Below are 22,007 nucleotides of genomic sequence, written 5' to 3' on the forward strand. Positions count from 1 at the left end.
GGGTGGAGACAAAAACACGTACTCTCTCTCTCACACACACACACACACACACACACATACTTATACACACACACACAAATGCAAAACAAACCCACACAATAAGCACACATATAGTCACATCAGAGATCTGCTACCTGACAGAAGCTTGATGAGTCCCATTAATGTGTCAAGTTTCAGATTGCATTCAAGCTGCTTTTACACAGACAGCCTCCAAATTGAGTCTTGAGTGTGTTTAATAATATTAGGTCTGAATTCAGCTCAGTACATATAGATTAGTAGAGGCAGTGACTGCCTAGGATGAGCTCATACTACTGCCCCATTGAGGTATGCAGTTAATGTACTGGCTGCTTATGTAAAACTAACACAGATTAGATATTGCAGCTATGCGATGTGGGACTTCCACCACCTCAGCAGCAGCAACAGCAGAAGCAGAAGCAGCACCATAGTATACATGATACATAGTAGCTGACGTCTTCAGGTCCTCTAAATCTCAGCCAGCTGAGAGCAGTCACATGTGATCAATGGCTGAATTTATCACTCAGGGCCAAGTGCTGCCATCCACATGCACATGCATGAGAGAGTGTATGTGTGTGTGTTTATAGACTCGACCCTTGCTACCTCTTGAAACACGATTGACGTTGTCTTTAGCAAGCAATTATAGCCAGAACGACTGTGAAAAAGGTCACAGCCATCCAGCTATCAACACTCTGCGCCAAATGCCAACTGTGCACATCACGGTGTGTGTGTGTGTGTGTGTGTGTGTGTGTGTGTGTGTGTGTGTGTGTGTGTGTGTGTGTGTGTGTGTGTGTGTGTGTGTGTGTGTGTGTGTGTGTGTGTGTGTGTGTGTGTGTGTGTGTGTGTGCGTGCGTGCGTGCGTGCGTGCGTGTGTGTGCGTGCGTGCGCAGTACCGAAAATGCCAGCAGCTACACTATTGGGCTCGACCGCCCGCCTCTCTCTCCCTCAGCGCTTGTGGGTAATCTGCAGCAATCCTGCATGATTGATGAGAGAATTAGTGTTGCCAAGCAAAGCAAAGCATTATGGGAATGAGGAAGTTGTATTATTGGATATGGAGCATAACATTAAAGGTTACAGTGGCAATAGTTAGGCGTGATTATTATTTGTTAATGTGTGGAAACGTGTGTGTGTTGGGTCAAAAATGCTAATCCTCGGGACAGTTATGGATGGACGAGGTGACATAAATCCATTTTTCTTGTTGTTAGGGTTGTCAGGGTCACATGCACAGTAAACTCATTAACAACTCAGCTAATTAATGCTTGAATCCTATGTGAATAAACACCTGTCAGTTAGTTTACAGTCACAGTTGAGGCTTAGATAAATATTAATTATCTTCTTCAGTGCTACAAAAAAAAGGTCAGGATTTGTCGATTGGTCTGAGCAAAACTTAAGTTCCTCTTTTTAAAAATCTATCTACATTTCATGAGTTAGACAGTGCGCAGGAGTTATCTCATTTGTATTCAAGTTGTTCTCTGAAGCACCTATCAAACATTCAGGTGTGTAGATACTTCTTTTTTTAGTATTATTTTGTGAGGACACTTTCCATCACTAGTAAATAACTTTAACTGGTCGCTGTTTACGGCTTTCAGTGCAGTTTTTGGTTTTAAGACTTAAGCTTTTCTATCATATCCATTATTGTACAAGCTGCTATCTTAGGACAATATACAGCATGACCTTATTTAAACCAGAATGTTGAGCATTAAGTATCTTTTTTTCCTTCATTTGGAAGAGATCTCATTAGGAACTGAGAAACAATGGTTGCCCACATCGCCTCGGACAAAGACTTACATGTGTATCATTCATTGCCTTAAGGTGGGACAAACGTGTCAAAAGTAAGTCATTGAGCCAGTTTGAAGAGTGGTGCACAGAAAATGGGTCTTATTTCTTCTGTGAGGATCCTTTTCATGTACAATTGTACCCCCTGGGAAGGATGCTTTACCTCAGTGTTCCAAGGTTTTACTTTTGATGATGATGAAATTAGAATATTCTCCCTTAAAGTATCTGGAGTTACTTAGTCTTCCTACTTGTCTGAAGAAAGTTTTCTCGAATAATCTCCGTCATTTGAGACTCTATAATGACTCTGTGTGTCTTTTAGAAACTTTACGATCTACAGGGAACATCCTTTTAGCTCTACATTTTACTTACAAGAAAAGAGTTGTTTTGCTGCCTGGTTTGTGCTCTCCCTTGCTGCTATATTAGGCAGTCCTTCCTGTTTATGTGCAAAGACTATTCCTCCAGATGGTGAGTTGCGCCGTTGTGACTCACTACATAAAGCAAGCCGGCAGGGAAAGGTGTGATTTTACAGACTTTTAATGTGGTCTGTGGTGCCAGACACACAGCTAGCCTCCAGATACGTCCCAGCAGGATAATGCACCACTGTTTCAGCATCATATACTCTTTAATTGCTTCAATCCATAAATCTCAATACGGTGCATACCCCAAAGGAATGACAGAATAAGACATATACCTAGAGCCTTTTAAAGTTTTATAATTGTATTTGTGCTGTCAAAATATTGTCCGAGGAGGCATCTTTTTTTTTTCACATGATGGATACATCACTTTGATAGAAAACTGCTTCCTGCTGATGGCCTTATGAACAACAATTCAAGTCATCTATTGTTAGCTTCTCTTGTAAATTTGATAGCTATGGTTGAAGTTCCTGAGGGCTGTAAACTCTTCTCTTGCTATAAATCAGAGAGCTCATTTATTACCCAGGAGAATGTTTGTCTTTATTTTCTCTGCAGACACATTTGTAATGAACTATTCTTACTTCTGACAGCTCGCTGACAGTGGGGAATTTGGCTATTTTGTTTTTTCAGAGATAGAAGCGGCCAGAGAGATGAATGTGTGTGCATTTTTGGTTGATGCTTTTACCAAATGTGGCTTAAATTATCATTAACAAACAGGAAGAGGCCATTGAAATTTACTGACTGGATATATGGCTTTAAGTAGACACAAAGTTGTTATTGTTAGGGACAAACTTCCGAAGTTTTCCATTACAGGATGCTCTGTTGAGTGGTTTGACCAAACCAATCTATCTGCTTGATTTGTCGCTTGTCACGTTTTGAGAAAAAGACCAAAGAATGAAAGAGTCTGTCCATATTTGTGCGTTTCTTTTAAGAGAAGGATGCTTTCTATCTTCACACAGACACACACACACACACACCTCGGCCCGCCTAGTGTATTTCCCTCCTGGCTTTCCAATTTAAATGCAAATGTTCCCAAATCGGACTCCACAAAGACGCAGAGGCAAAATCATTTGACGCAGCAATGAATTATATATTTTAATTAAGCAGCCAAAAGAATCACGCCTATTCAGCCCTTTCCCCTCCAATAAGAAATGAATAAATAAATATGGAAGAAGGGAAGGAGAAGAAGAAGGTAATAAATGGGAGGGTCAGGGGAGGGGTGGATGGATGGAGAAAGGGAGGAAAATTTGTATTGAGTTTGTGTGATTGCAGTGCTAACCGCCCGTGGGCTGTCATTATGTGAGCGATCTGAAGCTGTCAGATTTCAAAACTGCATTGTTTGCTGACAGACGGGCTAAATACCCCCACAGTTTCAAGCATAGACACACACACACACACACACACACACACACACACACACACACACACACACACAAACAATCCTAAATGCATTCACACATTCAGACACACACCATTTGGATTTTGATGGGCAAACCAGCACTTAGAAAATGAAGAGCAGAGATGGGAATTGTGATGATCTGACAAGGGAAGCAATTTTAATTTCACCCCCTGTCACTCTCCTGAATATCTGCTCTGATGAAATACATATGAGCTGCCAATCACTCATACATATACAAGCAGGCACACACACAAACACACAAACACAAACTTGCAATCTAGCTCCCAGTGACATGAATACATGCAAACCTTCAGTAACTTTTTTCTATATTTCAAAGCCACAGGTGCACAAAGGTACACACAAACTTTTCATATATTAAAAACTTGAAACTCATTCCCATTTAAGGCCGAGGCTCACATTGAATTGAACTTGTAAAATTGAGATCACAGTGTTTCACATGCATTTTAAGAGAAATTGTGTCCTGCACAAAATACGTGTGGGGACTTTTAGCATCTGTGATGAGATGCAGATACCCTCTCCAAACTGTAGTAGCACTACGTTATGGCTAAATGAAGTGCTTCAAGGTTGTCATGCTAAAAATGCTGCCATACAAATTAGCTGTGATAGCTAAAACATGTTTGAATGTCAAAATGAGAGAATGAAGCAAATCTACAAAACTATACAAGTTGGATTCAACAAGTGGAGCGGCGAATGCAGAAGACAGCACAAATGTTACAGCTAAACATACAACAGCATAGCTCCCATGCCTTAAACACAAAGGCAAAATAGCTATGTACTCTGCAGACCCTGCACCAGCACTATAAAGACATTCAGGTGCTCTTAGATCTATTAAAACTTAGAAGAGGATGCTGAAAAACAGAGGATTAACATTTTTCTGTAAGGTCAGCATTTTGTTGTTTTCACCTCAGAGATATCATTATTCTTATACTAAAAATATTACTACAAAATCTAATTTTATATTTAAAAAAAAGATTTTTAAAAATGACAATAAGCACTTTCTGTTTGATTACCAGTTCTAAATTTAATATGTAACTTCATTTATGGCAGGTAGTTGCAGTTTTCTGGGAAAAGTAATAATTCCCAAATCACGGGAAAATCACAAAACATGTTGTTAATTAGCTATTAATTATGCATGCATCCTAAAAAGAAACAAACACTCAAAACAGAAGAAAGGTCCAAAGCACAGTTTTAAAGTCTTTATTCAGAGAGTTCTTTTATGAGTGAAATTCTTAAAAACATTGACAATACTTCTGCATGTTAAAACAGATCTGGGTACCAATTAAAGGCTTTTTAAACTTGCCAAAGGAGTACTTAAGACTTCTTTATTTTTATTTTTTATTGTGTTCTCTGCCAAAGAGCACTTTCATCACTCTTGTTTGAACGTTTGAGCACTCTGGATCTTTTCTTTCTAAATGAACAAACCACGTATGTTTGCTTGAGGTGCATTTGCATGGAAACGGTTCATGATATAACATAAAGCTAGGGAGAGGAATGCATCTACTGTATCAGCATCTGTGGTATGATACTTATGGAAGAAGGTGGTGAGTACATTTCTCAGCTCACCTGTTTATTTATGGCCTCATCCTGAGCTGAGTTGTTGTGAAGTGGGAGTTTGAGAACTTTTTTTTTTTCTCCTCTGTCTCTTGTGTGGGGTAAAAAATGCTTTTCTTTAGATTTTTCATACATTTCTGAAAAAAATGGGTCAGGAAAGCTCATAATCTTAAATATTTCATATAACAATAACCTCCACCTATCTACTTTTCATTGCTTTGACATCAAGAAAACACAACTAAGACGATAAAAACCATAAAAGCTTTCTTTATTCTTTACCGTAACAAGCTGTTTGAATATAAAAGCTTTTCTATTTTTAAGCACCATTAGTTTGGTCGCTCATGGACACATTCCCAAGTGTGTTTAATGTCTTTGACTGTTTTATTGCCTTCTGACATTTTAGTCAGACTGTAAAAGCTTTTTCATGTTCTTGAACGTCACTCAGCAATACTTCCAGATATATTTCCTTATTTCTTAGATGCTTAAACATGATGTAGTGGTGTTCGTCTTGAACCTTTACAAAGAGAGACAGAAGGATTGTGGGATATAATGGAGTGATACATACTGTGTGTATGGAAGAAAGAGTGAAATGATAAAAGAAAAGTAGAAAAGAGAATCAAGAGGAGAAAGAAACTAGCTGAAGCTCAGAGCGAGAGGTAATGGGAGATGACAGTGGTTTGTAACAGCTGGAGTCTTGCATGTAAAGAACAAGGAAATTCACTTTTCCTTTCTTTGTCTCTATTTAGAGCGCTCTGTTCTCCACATGCAGACACACACACACACCTTACTCACCGCAAGTCTCAGCGGCAAGCAGACCCTCAGACAACCTCTGTCTGTAAGAGAGCCAACTATCTCTCCTCAGTGAATGGAGCACAGGCAAAGAGAGGAAGAAAAAAAAATAGCCTGCAGAGAGATGAGGGGGTGCACTGAGAGTAAAGAGTAAAGAGGGAGGCCACATTTTATTGGTAGGATGTGGGTTCAAGCCCCCTTGTTGGCAGGCATCTGTCCCGCTCAAGTGTCTTTCAACTGGATGGTGAATCCCTAAACAGATGCAGAGGGTGTCGTTCTGTTGAAGCTGACCTCTGACCTTCCACCTCTTAGTAGAAGAGGGGAAGTTAAAAGGCAGGTTGTTTGAAGGGATCATCTCTGAAGCTGATTAACACATATCATGTGTTTAACCCAGAACTAATTTAACTTGACTGTTGCCAAGTTTGGAACTATTGTGTCTGTATAGAGACTAAAAGTAAAACCTGTGCTCACCAACTGCATCTATAGCCTGAGGCGCTGCACACATGTGCTGGGTGGATGGATACGAAACATCATGTTTTTCCATTTCTGTATATATGTTTCAAACTGTAGATAGAGTAGCTTGCTGATCAAACTAAGATTTACATGTTATCTCACTCTTTCATAATTAATAAAATGATCATACTTTGCAAAATGATTCCTTTTTAAAAGGGAACAAGTGTTTAAAGAGAAAGAAAAAAGAGAAAAAATGACTGATGGACTGTTAAACACAAGGAGACAAAAACATGAAAGTATGAGTACGAGAATATTTTTGTGAGGAAACAAAGAGGTGAAGTGTTTTACATGAGAGCTGTGTGTTTGTTTGTGGTGTGCTATACCTTTAAGAGCCGCTGGTCAAAGCCCATCCCAGAGAGGATGGACCCATTAGGCTGATGAACAGAAAGAGAGAGAGAGAAAGAGAGAAATAAAGAGAGATAGAGAAATGTTATGCAGGGAAAAGGAAAACAGTGAAAGAAGTAAAGGAAAGAATTCCTACGTGTTAAAAAAAAGGGTAGTTTGATTAAATAAGAAGGGGAGAGAAAAGGCCTCTTAAGGGACCACAAGAGTGAGAGGAGATAGACAGTGAGAGATACAGAGAGAGAGAGAGAGAAAGAGAGAGAGAGAGGACAGGAAGCAGCAATCTCTCATCTCTTCCATGCTGTTGTAGGCGTCTATGGGTCTGTCAGTCAATCAGGAAGACAGGCGGACACACTCACTCGCCGGTTCTCTGTCTCCCACACGTGCTCACGCTGATGACTTTACTGTGTGTGTGTCTACAGATGGCAAACCTTGTGACATCTTTGTGCTGTGTAGTTCTGGCCGCAGTGGTGGTAGCCTACGCTCAGAGACGCAGTCAGCTTGGTGAGTATGCATTTTATCCTCCTCCTTCTTCTTCTTTAGTCTGTTACTCCTCTCTACCGTGGCCTGCTCCTGCTTGGGCTTGTTTTTGCTCTTGTGTGGTCAACCCTGTAGTCTCTTATCTTATCAATGACTCTACAACCACTATTACTACTATTTGACTCTACTTTCCTTTAGGCTACTCCACTTTGCTCTGCTAATTCTTACTCTTCCTTCCTGTTTTAATTGTGTTTTCTTTCTGTTACTCTTCTTATCTTTGCTGCCTTACTCTTTCTGGTGCAAGTGATGATCTGCTACAGTGTTGTTTACTGATTTTGCCAACTTCACTCAACTCTTTCTACTGAAATTATTAATTAATAATGCAATCAATTACATGCTCAAGTTGTCTTCTTTCTATCGTAATTGAATGGTTTCTGATTTTATAATATATTGCTATCAGTGCATAGTGTATATTGACAAATGCTTTTTTCTGGCATTAACTTGATTTAAAGGTGCAGGGTGTATGATTTAATGACATCTAGCGTTGAGGTTGCAGATTGCAACTAACTGAATATTTGTGAAGAACGTAAAAAGGCCCTCTCTAGAATCACTGTTTGGTTTGTCCATTCTGGGCTACTGTAAAAACATGGTGGAGCAATATGATGACATCCATGGAAAGGGACCCACTCCTTATGTGGATCTAAAGGGCTCATTCTAGGCTAACAGAAACACAACACTTTCATGGGATTATACACTAATTAAAACATACCTATGTATATTAAACTCCATTTCTGCCAAGTCTGCTAGATGCCACTAAATTTTGTGAAGTTAATCCTGCTTGAGATGTTATAAGTTGGTTTTAATTGTGACTTAGTTGGCTACTTGTGGAGTTACAGTGAGATTTGCTGTGTGTTTCTATACATCGTTCCTTTGATCTGCTATGAGGTCAAAGGCGAAGTAGTAAAAAGGGATGTTGTTTACTGTGAGAAAGACAAACAGGGAAATAAAAACTGACCAAATCAGCTGTCATCCCTCACTGCGTGATGTCGGTATTTTGACCATATTACCAAGGCTACCTCCATAGCAAATAAGAGCTTAACAAAGAAGCCAGTCAGATCAACTGATGATCATGAGCGTGTTTCAAATGATTTGTGTAGTGAGGTTTGGAGGGAAAATGAAAAAGGAAAGGAGAAACAGAAAAGCTCTACACAATGCAGCGGTTGCTCTGCACAGAGTTCACACAAGATGCATGACCATGTGTGTGTGTGTGTCTGTGTGTTTAACAGGGGAGTCAATTTGTCACTTGACTTTTAGTTAAGAGTGGTCTTGGCTTATTAGCCAATGAGGTATGTCTGTTAAAGTCAGCTGACCCAAAGAAAGAGTCTAAGGAAGTCAATAAGTCCCCAGTGACGCACATCACTATGTCACGAGGGTCATGCACACACACACACACGCGTGCACACATACACACACACACACACACACACACACACAAAGACAGGCACACACACGCATATACATAGCAGAAATGGCTTAGGAAATAGGAATGTTGTCTTTGGGGATTAGGTGAAAGCAGCAGAGAAGGTAAGTGAAAAAGGGAGATGGTAAGAAACAAGAGAATGGAGTAATCAATGAAGATCGGGAAGAATCCAGAAAATTGAGAAATGGCAGAAAGCAAAAGGAAACACACAGACTGAGAGCAAAAGTCAGTAGGAACAAGAACTGGGGTTTGATAGGAAAGAGTGTAGGATAAAGCATGGAGAAAAAAATGACAGCTGTGCCCCAAAATAATCTGTATGTACTGAATGTGAAAACCCCACTTTTACTACTGAACAGGTTAGAGGTTACAGTTACAACAATGTCTTTTAAACTATTTGTTTTTCCTTATTTTATTTCCCTCATTTCTTCAAAAAGCTATTTTTACAACACATATTTAACTTAATCACTGGATCAAGATTGAGCTATTTTTTTCTTATCAGTCTTCTTTTGTGTACTGTTCAGAAAAGCACAATAAAGTAAGATACAGTAGAGAATGGAAGCAAAGTGAAGCACAAAAGAAAGGTAAAAAGCCAACACTTACGGGAATAACAGATACAGATAAAGGGAGGAATGAAAACATGAGTAGAAGAAAGAGAGCTGTCTCTTCAAACTTTGAGAAAAACTGTATGTGTGCGTGTGCGCGAGCATGTGTTTGTGTGTTAGCACTGAAGTCTAGCTGTCACTGTCTATCACTTGCCTTTTGTTGTTTGCGCTACATAGAATCAGTTGCCACAGGCGCATACCTATGCACACACACACTAGTACTGTAAAGCACACAAATACCTGTATATGTAAAGCCATCATAACCCACATGCATACCCACACGCATGGTATAGTATCGCTCAAAAACCCCATGTACACACACACGCACACACACACACAGATGCACACCATTATACTTCAACAGCGCCAGACACATATACACATCTGTCTGTCTTGGAAAGTGCCTTGTTTCTCTGACAAATTGGTAGCCAGTTTGATTGACAGGATTCCCTGCGGTATGCCCCACTTGGCAGAGAGTCTGTAACACGCACACACATGCACACAGTAATGCATGTGAACTCACACAGACACAGTCACACACACGCATACATAGTCAGGAAAAAGGGATAGACTGGGGGATGAACTCTCTTGTTAGGTCTGACTCAATTTGTACAAAATGCACATGCAGAGGAAGGTACACACTGTTTCTTTGTGTGTAGTTATGTGTGCATATGTGCGCAGGCTTGTGTGTGTATGTGCGTGATGTTCGTTGTTTAGGAAAATTCACTTGAGACTTCATAACTAATGACATCAGTGGGTTTGCTGAACAAAGACGATATGAAACACTGGTAGAAAACATCCACAGACTGAGTCAAATAAACAGATACAAGCACACGTCACATGGAGAAGTTGACGCTGTTTGTAAGGAAGAGAGATGGGAAGTGACAGAGAGCTAACAGAGAAGGCAGAGAAAGACTCAGACATGACAGTAAGACAGACTACGAATGGTGGATGGTGCAGTGAGACGAAACAGAGTGCAGATCAGAATAATTGTTTAAAATAGTAACTGTTAAAAAAATAACCTTTTCAGTTGATTAATATTAATAAAGCTGTTATCATCTTTTTGTGTCAAGATAAAAAAGGCTAAACACTGTGATAGTGAATTCAACAATATTGGTGTACTTGGTATGAAACTCAAAATCTTGAAATAATGTAGTCCAGCTGGTGTTCTTTACCAAACATGATGTGAACCGACAGCTTAGAAGAATAAAAATGTATTCACCCCAGAAAATCATATGTTAAGTATATTTTGGTACTGCGTAATGCACAATATGATTTATGCCTGACGCTGAGGAGAGTTTGGTGTCATTTCCATTCAGCTTTTGTAATGTGATTCATGTTGACTCAAATAATAATAAAAAAAAAGAAGAAGAAAATCCTCTAGAAACCGTAGCAACGGATACAATTGTCCCTTAATGAAACATCACTTGGAAGAACAGAGGAAAAATAAAATAATTGAAAGCTATAAACCCACAGAGAGAAAGGGAGTGAGATTCAGAGGCTGTACCAATTAAGGTTCCTTGAATATGAATTAGATTTTTTTATTTTATTCTTTTTTTTTTAAAATTTCTAGCAAAAAATAGATAATGAGAAGGTTGGAAGGAGACAGCAAATAAATTGGGTGGGTGGAAAAGACAATAGACATATGTGGGGAAAGAACACAAAACAGATGACAGATGACAGATGAAGAGACAAGAGAACAAGAGCGTGGAAGAGAGGGACAATGGTGATAACAGTCAGTTACTGAGAGATTTTTATAGTATATTACATACATGAGACCTGATATCCATATTTAAAAAAGCATTGCTATAGTATTAGAATAAACTTAAATGCTAACATCGCCACATCACCACTACAAACCAATAGCAAGGAGTGCAATTGTCGAAATTCCCTGGAGTATTTAGTGCCTGTATTGACAAGTCCCTGCAGTCCTAAAGCAAGATGCTGAATGTCTACTGGTACCAGACACACTGTGCTGCTCTGCTGAACCTGACCTCTAAACCTCCCGGTGGTCAAGGAACTAAAAAATCCCTTCAAAGATCAATAACGTCATTTTTATTCAAGATAGAAAGCCAGATTGAACTGCCATAGACAAAAATCCAAGAAAAATTCAACCTGCTTCTCTTGCAAGATGAACAAGGAATATTTCTGCTCTACAGCATTGCTATCATGAGTTAAAAATGTTTCAAAGGCATTGCACTGCATGTGTTAGGCAGCAAGTTATTATTAATATTCAAATATTTAAAAAATATAGAAATGTTCTATACTTGTTGCCGGCTCTTATCAGACTTGTTTTAGGAAGTTGTTTCTATCACCTAACATTGATTCTTAGGACATGTACTGTACTGTATTGCTACATTTTTTGTCCACTTCTATTGATTGGTGGTTCATCATGCTGGTACCAGTTTTGGTGTTGTCTTTGTATTTGTGTCTGTTAGAGTCAAATGCATTTTTAATCCAAAACAAAGACCCTCAGATCTATATCATATTGGTTCTGAGAGTCATTTTCGGATAAGGTTGTGATTAGGTTTTCTACAGGTTTATTTTAAACTGTTTGAACTATTTTAAAACTGTTGACCTGTGAAGCCTCATTAAACACATCTGTCCTTATTGCTAGTTGCAAAGTAGTAAAAATCACTACTACTCAAGAGGTGAATGGTGTTTGATGACAGAATGATGACTAACCAACTGATAACCTCAGCTATGAAAAACAACTTTCTTATGTCACACCTTCATACACGGTCAGTAAAATGGATTTTCAAATGAAACAAAACACATTATTCACAGCTACTTCGGAGGTCTGTGCTTCTTCTAGATTATTCTATTCCACTGCTGATACAATCACTCACATTATATACAAAGTAACTCCTCTTATGCATGGAGAACCTGAAGATTGATCACATACATGGCTAAAATGAGCCTTATCTGCTTTTTGCTATTTGTCTTAATCTCTTTTTGTCTGTGTTTGCATCATTCTCTGTATCTCTCTTCATCCCTCTCTCTCTCTGTGTCATTTTAATTCTAAGATATACCAGAAACTCCCTATTCCAAGCAATACAATGCCATTAATGAGGTGCCTTTCACAGTAAATACTAAGAACAAGCACAACCGTGAATGAACCATGAATACCAATGAGGGAAGTACAAGGGCATTCAATAGAAAGTGTAGGGGGAGAGGAAAAGAAATAAAGGGAATTACATCCAGAGGGAGGAAAATGTGGTGCAATTGAGATTATTTACTTTGAGTTTGAGTGAATTTTCTATTTCTTATTTGTTTTTTTAATAAGAGCTACATCTGCCTCCCACCACCACCTTCTCCGCCTTGTTGTGTATGTGAGTGTGTGTGTATGTGCGTCTGAATGTGGTGACATCATGCTGTTGACTGAGAGAGCATGTTATTTATGGGAGTCCATATCCTGATTGAGAGACGAACGTTTCCACTCATAATCATTCCCTCCACCGCTCTCTTTCTCTCCCTCTTTCTCTGTCTGCATGGCTCTCCATTTCCCTCCTCCTCCCTCTCTCTAACTCGATACTTCCTCCTCTTCACTGCCTGCATCATCCACACTTGTCACCCTCTAATTTTTTTCCTTCATTTCTGCCATGCCTCTCTTCTACATCTATCTAATTTCTTAACATTACTTCCTCTCTGGATCTTCTTTCCCCCTTCACTCCACTCCTTTCTCCATCTCCTGCTCTCTCCTATCTCTCAATCCATCACCCGAGTAGTCAGCAGCAGATATATCGCCTATGACATCATCCCCTGCTGACACTACTCCACCATCACTGAATGTTTTTTTGTGTGTTTCCTCTCTGCCCTTCGCTGAGCTTCTTTACTTCCCATTTCATCTCATTTCCATGGATGAGAGGGGAAGAGAGACAGAGATCAAAAAACAGAAAAGTCCAGAAATAGAGGAGCGAACGAGAGAGAGTGGGAGAGTAAGAGGTTAACTCTCACACTAATTCCGTGGTATTACAGCTGTCAAAGCTGTATTTATTTCCTGAGCTTTCAACACGTGCCGCTATGACTTTCCATCATGCTTGGGCGTCCGCTTTGCTACACTATAGCCTTAAATATCCACTCCCTTGTGAGTGGATCATGTTAAATGTTCAAATTGAATTAATCCCTGTGATTTTTTTTTTAACCCCACCATCATGCACAGCAGCCAAGTCTAATCTAATTCATGTGCATGTGCAGATGCTCATACAGGCGGATGTAATTAGCATTAATAGCTGCAGCACTCCAAAAGCAAGATGTCAGATTGAAAATACACAACACTAAATCTTTCTACGGGATAATTATTTATTTGTTCAGGTAATTATTTATGTTTCTGTAGATTTAAATTATGACTATCTCCACTAGCTTGTAGTCTTGTGTAACTCAAATCTAAATGTAAGATATCACGTGGAGATGAAAGTAGCTACTGTAATTGGAGAGACTGTCTTTGCTAAGTAGTTTTTCTTTATTTTTAAGTACTGCATATGCAAAGTGTCCTAGTGTTCCTTTTCTTTTGGCTCCATCACGAGAGTGTTTCATTTAGATTAAGAGCTCACGTGATTTCCATAATAACACTGAAGAAATGCAACAAAAGAAATGCAATCTTACATGACGCTGCATAATTATAACACCTAACTGTCCATGAGCATACGGTAAGAAAAGTCAAGAAGACATATTCAGTATGTTTTAATGACTACACAAACTAAAAATTGTTACAATGGAAGTGCTTCAATTATCAGCTAGTGATTTGAAATAAGCACAAAGAGAGATGTCAGCATGAAGTGTGTCTGTTTAGCTGTATGTCTTGTAGCTATATGTACGCCATGTATGTGCATGCGGGGAACCTTGATCACACTCATTATCCTGAGTAGCACTCAGTGTAATCAGTGTTCCCTGTTTGGCGCGTTGTTTGTATTAAATTCAGCATTGAGCTCAACCAATTGATTGACTGGCTGGATTGGCAGATGGATTACAGTCAGACAGACTGGATGACTGGCAGGGAGGCAAAGTAAAGTAATCCTTTTCAGTCATGGCTTTGAAATGCAGAAAAGGAAAAAAAAAGGAAAATGAATATATGATGGTGCCAAAAAAAAAGAAGTAAAGGAAGCCCAAAGCCCGAAATAATAACAATTTGAAAGGTTGATTTTTTTGTACTGAAAATATTTCAAATTATTAAAAACAGTAACACAAATTAACAGCATTACTGGAAACAACTGCCAACACTCACCTACCCTGATGACTGTCAAGCTTATTGGTTGACTGATTACTTTTTGATGGTTAGCACAAGGTCCCTACCAGAGGACATGTAGGTGTTTAGACTGCAGACTTAGTGACTAATCAGCTGATCAGTGCTTGTCTGATTACAGAGATACTTGTTACAGCACAGCAGTGTCTTTTGGTGATTGATTGACACTATTATGGCAGTTATGTTATAACCTGTTGTTTTGCTGGCTAGATTGGGATACTAGCTGTTAAACTGCATAGTGGTTTGAAAGAAGTATTTTGAAAAGGGGAAAAAAAAGATTTAAAAAAATATATTTTTCATGTATTTATGCAACACACTGTAAGTAGAGAAGCAAGAGGAGGGTGGAAGATGTTGCAATAAAAGAGAGAGACTGGAGGCTTTCTAAAGAGAGAGGAAGAGAGGAAAGGAAACAAAGTTACAAAGAAGGTTTTAGTTGAAAGAGAGGGGGAAATATGGCGAGGTAGAGAAATAAGAAACTGTCTCTAACATGATGCACTTGTCCTTATTTTGTGAGTTTGTGTGCATATGGACTGGCATGTGAGCGAGACCAAGGGCCTTCATTAAAATGTGGGAAAAAAACAAGACATACTGTATGAAATGTTATAGCCAGTATTAGTATGTTTCTTACTGAGTCCAAGTTCCTTTAGTGCTTCAAAACCTCATTATATACAAGACTAATTAACTAATTCATGTTTTCACCCTGTAGCTACAACCTGAAAATGAGATGAGCATAAGATAAGAAATGCTGGATGAATATAAATATCTGACAGGTGCAGCCTATTTTAGCAAGCTACTTGATCCAAAGTAGTAAGAACTATTTAAATGATAAGCTTGAATTCCTTTTTTTTTTGTTTTTTTGTTTTTTGTGACAGATGTTGTCTAGTGACGGCAGTAACTGACTAGGAGCAGCAGCACAGTTGAGATGACATCATTAAGTTGTTAAATGTCCTTATTTGGAGGCTGTGGGTTGGCTAGAAGGTATAACCCAACAGTGGAGTGTCTGCAAGTCAGGACAATTTCTGAAAAACACTAATTATGATCATCCCTGAAACCTTAATCAGGTGGTTATCATTGTAACCATGACAACAAACAAGTATCTTACCAACACTACATGTTTCTCTAACCTTAACAAAGTGATAATTTTAACCCAAACCATGATCTTACCCTTAATCTAACAGAGTGTTTTTGTTCCTAAACCAAACCAGACATTAACCACAGTGTTATCACATCATACCACGTCATTTTTTAAACAGTGGTTTGTAATACTTTTGGAAAGCACCAACAAATGATCTTGTCCTGCTTATTATTGCCAATAGAAGCTCAATACGAGAAAATGCTCCTATATGTCGTTCTGGGGTGCATACAGTATGGTCAAACTGTGTATTTGGTTGTTTAACCCTAACCCTTACCCTAACCCTAGCCCTTACCCCTTAAACAGGCAAGAGTGGAAAATGAGATGTGAAAATTAATTTTGATGTTACCAGTTATTTGTACCTAACTAAACATTTCCACAAATATTTTTTAAATGTTTGGGATATTTTGGATTTTATGAGTACTATTTCCACCAGGATACATTGCTCCTATTAAGGTATAAAAAATGGCCATAATGGTACAGTAAAAACAACCGACTGTTTTATTTGATAAAGAGAAGCGATACATTCGATACATACATTAATATCACACAAACTAGTTTCTAAAATGGTTTTATCATTTCTATCAAAGTATAGACCTTCCACAAGCTTCAATTCTACCAATCCAGTTCTGTTTTTTTAACTAATTTGAAAAAGGACAAGGCACATATGATTAAACAACCACCTAACTAATCATGTTATCAGTCTGTAACTCCTGTTGCACATTGCCTGTTTAAAGGTTCATTTTTAGGTTGTTTTTTTTATGATCCGCATTAAAGTTTAACTGGTAGATTTCGACAACTGATGCTGACATGAGAAGATCAACCAACAAACTATATTTGTTATCCATCCTATCACATTAGTTAAATACCAGATAAATTGCTCTTTTGGCCTGTTGTGAAATTACTCTGAATTAGTGTTAATTCCAAATCTAATTTATGAAACTGAAACTGCATCCAATATGGAGTTTATAACCCTAACAAGGATGCCCTAACTACACACACACTCACATACAATCATCCACTTTGTCAATCAGCCTGTAATTTTTTCCTCCTTAATGTGTATCATATGTCATGAATTTGAGTGAGATACAAAAAGACAGAACACACGAGGAAACAAATATCCACGGAATCCATTATTGTTTGGTAGTGAATGGTCTGTAATTGGTCCAGTATTAGACGTAGGGTTCCCGACTGTCTGATAACATCTGTCTGGTAATGGACCATTTCCAACCAATCGCGGTGCTTTATGCAAAGATATGGAATCTCGTAATCTCGCTGTCTGAGCCAGAGTGTTTGCGTATGTTCGTATGTGAGTGCGTATATGTGTGTATGTCTTGTTCAGCTCCTTTAACTCATTAATATTTAAGTAGGGATTCCCAGTAAAGCTTTGATCAAGGTTCTCTCTCTCTCTCTCTTCCTCTTTGATGGCTCCTTCCCAAAAGTCCGAAGAAGTTAAAAAACACTATACATTCACATAACAATTTCAGTATTTGTCATCTCTCTCAACTTTTTAAACAAGTATGGTGGATGAATGACTACAGCAATAATTGGATCTGTAGCTTTCTGAAATACAGGAGGTGAAATGTATCCAATTTATGGCTGTTTTCTTCTTACTTGAACCTGATGGTGCACATTCAGGTGATAACAGTAGCTAGGAAAATAATTTCTCACATTCACCTTCAAGTCCTTATGACATATGCCTCCCAAGTGGGCGAGCAGTCTTCATCATTTCTGCCCCTCTACCTCCCAACGTCTCTTAGAATCATTGTCGCTAACAATGTTCGACGGACAAAAACAACTTACTTGATCTTCGACACATTCTCCGTCTCTCCCTCTGCCGACACATTTCTCTTTCAAACACACTCTCGAGATGAAAGGCGAGTGAAGGACGAGGCGGACGCACAGGTGAAACTGTTCTTGAGCAGCACTGGACCCGCATCGGTAGCTGAACATTCTCACATTGTTCTAAGGATTTTTGTTAAAAGTAGGCTTGTGTGTGTGTGTGTGTGTGTGTGTGTGTGTGTGTGTGTATGAGATGCCAAATATGAGTCATTAATGGAAGTGTATTCTAATGAGGCTTACAGCAGGTCAAAGCCAGCCAGTGTTTAATGACAAATAAATAGTGAGCAGAGTGCTGCGACGGCTTTAGGGTCAGACAGCATTTAGCATTTTGGAGATGAAACACTACATCCACAGTCATGAGCACACACACACATATTAAAGCACACATATGCAGTTTCTGATAAATGCAGTGCATCAATTATACACTAATTGCAACCAATTTCACTTAAAGGAAAGGGATGATGTTTGACTACTCCCCATGTGTTTGGGTGGATGGTTTAACACAGACGTGAACCTCAGCATACAGTTGTCTCCATTTCATCTGCATCTGCCAGTGAATGTGTTACTATGCTACTACTCAGCGAATGAGTGTGTGTGCTCTGCCTTGTGAGTGTGTGTGTGTGCATGTGTGGCTCAGTGACCTTTTCCAGTGTGGCTGTCGTAATGCAAACTTTCCGCTCCCCTGGTGTGCAGCTAATTAGTGTGTTTGTACTTGTTTGCATCTGTGTGTGAGTAGTAGTGGCACAGGTTAAAGGAACTAACAGTAGCTGTAAAGTCAAGGTAAATATTTGAGAGGATTAGGAATTACATATTTCAAGTTATTAGCCTGACTTTGGAGTAACTTGTAGACCTAACATAGCTCTAAGTCTTCTCAGTGTATTTCCTACTAATGCACCATACAAATAGAAACCTCAGCAGTGTTGCTTCCTCTACATTGCACTGCATGCTAGGTCTCCTGAATACATAGTGATTCATTTTGTTCATGGTAAATTTATACATTATTTTAATACTTGTTCTTTTTCACAGTGCAGTTAGTCTTAAATGTAGTGCGATTTTGTGAATGTGAAAATGTTGCTTATGTGAAAAAGTCTTTAGTTTTGAAATGAGAAAGAAATTGTCTTCCTACTGTGTGTTAAAGCAAAGCAATTTAATTGTATCTCTCACACCATCTCATCTATGTCCCCTGTGTGTTAGATAGAGGTTCAATAAGAGAGTTTAAAAAGTTTTTATTTTTTTTAAATGTGGAATTTCTTCTTTTTAGATGGAAAAGAAAAGAAAAGAAAATGCTACCATGTTGGAAGTTAAGAGAGGACACTTGTAGGCAGAGTCGATATTTGAAACAATAGAGCGGCCTGCACTTTCAAAGAAACCCACTTAACAAATCAATTTATTTTAGTCATTAAAAAAAAGGAATTTCATTTGTGGATGAACAGAATGTCCCTTCTATTGAACCAAGTGACCATTTGCGAGATAGATTTTTTTGTATCCAGAGTCATTTTGTTTATTCCAACCCATTAAATCTCAAGTTGTGTTTTGCCATGCCATTAAAATCACTGAGCCCCCACTAGTTCTCCCAATTCTTCCTGATAGACTGTTCAATAAGTTAATGTTGCCAGGAACCTAATGTAATTCCAGCCAGTATGAGCGGAGTTTTGGCTAATGTTGCTTTGCAATAAAACTTTGTTCCAAGACACTGGAACTGAATCACAAGAGGCTTAAAAGGGGTCTCAGACCCCTCAATGGTGCAATACTTCTAAATATACACATTTAATTTGATCTATTGTGTAGAGAAATGCCTCCAGTGTGATGCATTGTGGGGAGAAAGTGGAAGAGTGGCAGGGGGGAAAGATTGCCATTTGTCACATTGAACCTCAGTTTAATTTAATTCAGCTCAACTTTATTGTCATTCCCTTCAACTTGAATAATTCTGCTTAACTCAAGTGCACAGAGAAACAAGACAAAAACTTTGAGTGCAATGATGCAACTGAGAGTGGAATGAAAACAGAACAATGAATGCCAAGACAGAATCCAGAAAAGAAGACAAAACAATGAAACCCAATTTAAACAGTATTGTAAAAGTAACTGGTGCATTGGATTTAAATATAAAATTAATCCAGTGTGTAGCTGGGTGATGAGCTGGTGCACAGAATGTATATGTTGCATTTAATGCAAACAAATTGTTAAAAATAAATGGGTTTTTCCATAGATTGCAATACAAACTGATAATACACTGCTTCAGTGTATTCTGGTGGGGATTATCTTGTGTACGACAGTTTAAAGCCTGAGGAAACAAATTTGATATATTATTTAAAAAGTAATACTATGAAGAAAAGCAAGACCTTACACATATAATGTGTGCTCCAATGAAAATTTAGTTCTTCTGTTTCCCGCACCAGACAGTTTACTGCAAATCATGTGTTCCATGACTTTCCACAAAACCCTAGGTGACCACATCTGCAGATATGAGTGTAAATACCTTGAGCGGATCTTCGATAGCACTGAGTGCAAAGATTTTCTCTTGTGCTGCCACTTTGTGCTTGTTTCTCTGTCAGTTTGTATTTCTTTCAAAAACTTTTTTTGAAAAAGCAGAAATTTAAAATATGGCAGCATTTTAAGCCATTACCTGTGGAGCAAAGAAAGAAAACCACATTGATGGAACTTAAAAAAAGAGAGGGAAAAAACCCAACAAGGGCTGTTTGTCCTTGTAGAGGAGAAGCAACAAAAGGCAGTGAAGCAGAGGAAAAGTGTGTGTATTTGTGTGCATGTCCACTTTCAACAGTGTGTGCATTTATTTCCCTTGACATTGTGATAGGACAGTCCTCTCTCTCTCTCTCTCTCTCTCTCTCTCTCTCTCTCTCTCTCTCTCTCTCTCTCTCTCTCTCTCTCTCTCTCTCTCTCTCTCTCTCTCTGCTGAAGTGTGATTTCCTGTATAGGGATGGATACATACAGAGAGCCATTTGCTCCTCAAACCCTCATACTGTATTGTCTGGGGACAATAGCCTTCCTGCACTCCTTTCAAATTCAAATTCCCTGAGCTTTCTTGTCCATCATGCTGACAAAACATTGACTGTAGCGCTGAAATATTAAAAGTCCACAGCGCCTTAAATAATTGTGGCAAGAAACTCATTCTTCAAGAGAAAGTATGCGCCAAGTTATACACATTTTGCTTTCCAGAATAAATTACTCTACAAGCTTCTACATTGGCTAGAATCCATTGAGAAGCCACTGGGTCACTGCATAAGTAGCATTTGAATTGCAGAGTAGCTTTCTTGATGCATCACCTTGTGCAAAACTGTGATTTTGTCATTTTTGGAGGTCAGTTCAGCTTTAAAGCAGAAACATTTTAAGTTGTTGTCTTTCAATGCGCTTGTAATGTTTTGTTCAAGAGTTTGCACATTTACATTTGCTCATCATGACAGTCCCTGGAATACTATCAGAGCATTTGCAACCAAACACAACATCAGTAAACAGTATTAAGTTGTGTTTGTCTAAGCATATACAAATGAATTATTTGTCAGTCTGGACAATGTAGTGGTCTGCATAGCTGGGAAAATACAATTACAAACTTATGCAGTAGAAGTGGTTTCCAACTATTTTTGCAAGTGGTGCAATGGCCCAAAGGTTTGGGAAAATGTTGAGATAACTCTTGAGATGTACTCAGGGTGGATTTAGTGATTTTGGGGCCCTAGGCAAACTCAGTCATAGGGTTCTCCTTTGCGCTTTATGTTCACCTTTTCTCTAATTGAAATGTTGATATTGGCAGTGGTTTGGATAGTTTAGTCATAATCGTTCAATCGTAACCTCAGTTGATGGATCAGATAAAATTGTGGAATGACACGTTGAGTATGTCCCCTGAAATAGAATAAACTGAATCCCTCCTGGTAGAAGTGGAGTAGAAGTATACAACTGCATTCATTGGACATATTAAAGTACATGTAACTCATAACTTACAGCTTGAGTAAATGTACTTGGTTACTTTTCACCTTATAATATTAAGGAAGTTGATGATTTCCATAACTGTTCACTGAGTCAGCCAGTGAAGAAAACTACATTCATGTTAGTTGTTTCAGGGAGAGAAAGCAATGTGCCCTGTGATAACTCTGTTTCACTGTTTAATGTTGAGCTGGATTGCACATTACTTTTCTACAGGTGTTTCTACATCCCTATTAACATGTGAGCTACTGCAGTTACAGCAGCTCCTCCAGTGAAGGAATAGTCCATTCATCTGAGGAATACTGGGAGGTTGTCCATTGACAATGATTGCTTTGTTTTGTCTTGTTTTTTTATGTTTTTTTGGATTTAATGAGTTAGAATTGGAAGAACATTGTGTATGTTTTATATCTAAACATCATAATAAATCTATAGCTGTTTGGGGTCCCTTTTTAGTTATGGCCCCCAGGCAGGTACCTA

General features: G+C 38.6%; 1 protein-coding gene across 1 annotated transcript in view; it reads left to right on the forward strand.

Annotated features, from left to right (window-relative positions):
* Positions 1–7,241: 7,241 nt before the first annotated feature.
* cntfr (ciliary neurotrophic factor receptor) overlaps positions 7,242–22,007 on the forward strand; it is a 133,930-nt gene continuing 119,164 nt past the window's right edge. The window contains exon 1 of the mRNA XM_053339667.1: positions 7,242–7,323. Coding sequence (XP_053195642.1) covers positions 7,242–7,323 — 82 coding nt within the window. The remainder of the gene's footprint in view (positions 7,324–22,007) is intronic.

The sequence above is a fragment of the Scomber japonicus genome, chromosome 19, assembly GCF_027409825.1.
Source record: "Scomber japonicus isolate fScoJap1 chromosome 19, fScoJap1.pri, whole genome shotgun sequence".
NCBI classification, from domain to species: Eukaryota; Metazoa; Chordata; class Actinopteri; order Scombriformes; family Scombridae; genus Scomber; species Scomber japonicus.